The sequence below is a fragment of the Aplysia californica genome, unplaced genomic scaffold (assembly GCF_000002075.1).
Source record: "Aplysia californica isolate F4 #8 unplaced genomic scaffold, AplCal3.0 scaffold00301, whole genome shotgun sequence".
Taxonomy (NCBI): Eukaryota; Metazoa; Mollusca; class Gastropoda; order Aplysiida; family Aplysiidae; genus Aplysia; species Aplysia californica.
In genome coordinates, this window is record NW_004797571.1 from 64,836 (window position 1) to 65,976 (window position 1,141).

At 41.7% G+C, this 1,141-nt stretch overlaps 1 protein-coding gene across 1 annotated transcript in view; it reads left to right on the forward strand.

Annotated features, from left to right (window-relative positions):
- LOC101863034 overlaps nt 1-821 on the forward strand; it is a gene marked incomplete in the record, with an annotated part of 7,052 nt that extends 6,231 nt beyond the window's left edge. The window contains 1 exon segment of the mRNA XM_035970648.1: nt 1-821. Within this exon segment, the coding sequence (XP_035826541.1) occupies nt 1-125 (125 nt within the window).
- Between the last annotated feature and the right edge of the window lie 320 nt (nt 822-1,141).

The window sequence follows — 1,141 nt, forward strand, 5'->3', positions numbered from 1 at the left end:
ACGAGAACAGTTTCACCGTGACCCTAGAAGACTCCAGCGACCAGTGGGTGTTCAACAGCATCACTGTCCGAGTGACCGCTTACGTCATCGACAACAGCCAGCTCTCCTACCAGGGTGACCACTAGGGCGTCACTCATCACGTCATCAGTGACGTCAGACAACTGACCAATAGACGTCCAATGACCTCTACATGTTTCTGTGTTCTGGCTGAGTCCGGGAAATATGACTTCTTTTGTGGCGTCCATGTTAGTGCAGTATGTTCTCGATAAGAGAGTGATGAATTCTGACCTATTCTCAAGGTACATTTTGCGATTTATTTTACTAGATTTACCCTCCCCTTCCCCCTCCAAACCACCCTTTTTCTCCCCAATCTTTCTTAACAGTAAATGTAAAACCCAACTGTCGATGAAAAAAAAGCAGCCAATTGCTACTGTTTTAAAATGAATAAGTAGCAGTACACTAACAACGGGATGTGGAACGAGATGAAGATGAAAACAAACTGACAGACAGCTACTTCCGGCAATAATAAATAAATACACTACGAAGGACTCAAAGATAGAGGGCATCTCTTCTGAAAATGAATGGGGTTTGGATTGACTTATGGCAAGACCGTTCTTCTCAAATGTGGGTGAGATGTGGCTTTCTACATGGCGAACTATAATAATAATATTAATAATAATAATAATAATACGGTTACGGTGACTGTTGGAGTTAAAAGTTAAAACGTTGTGTGTCGTATTTGCCCTCGGAGTGTGACCACAGAAGCTTCACATTTCTCGGCTTCCGCTAGAAACAAATAAAAAGGCAATTGAAAATGTTCACACCTTTCTTCGTTTCGTTTTTTTAATGTGGCTTGTGTAGTGAATGTGGTCTGGTCGAAGCCGGTTTTGTTGGGGGGTTCTGTTGTTGTTGGGTTGGGGTTGGGGTTTTTTTTGTTGGGTTTTTATTTTTGGGGGTTTTTGGGGTTTGTTTGTTTTTTTGTGTGTTTTTTTTTGGGTGGGGGGTTCACTGTGTAGCTATCATTGCAGTTGTGCTCATATGTACATCGCCTTCTATTTTGTATTTTGTTCTTTTTGTTCTGTTTTGTCCCTAGAACTTTTGCTTGAAGTTATACTTACGGCTGCTGCTGCTGCTGTTTCTG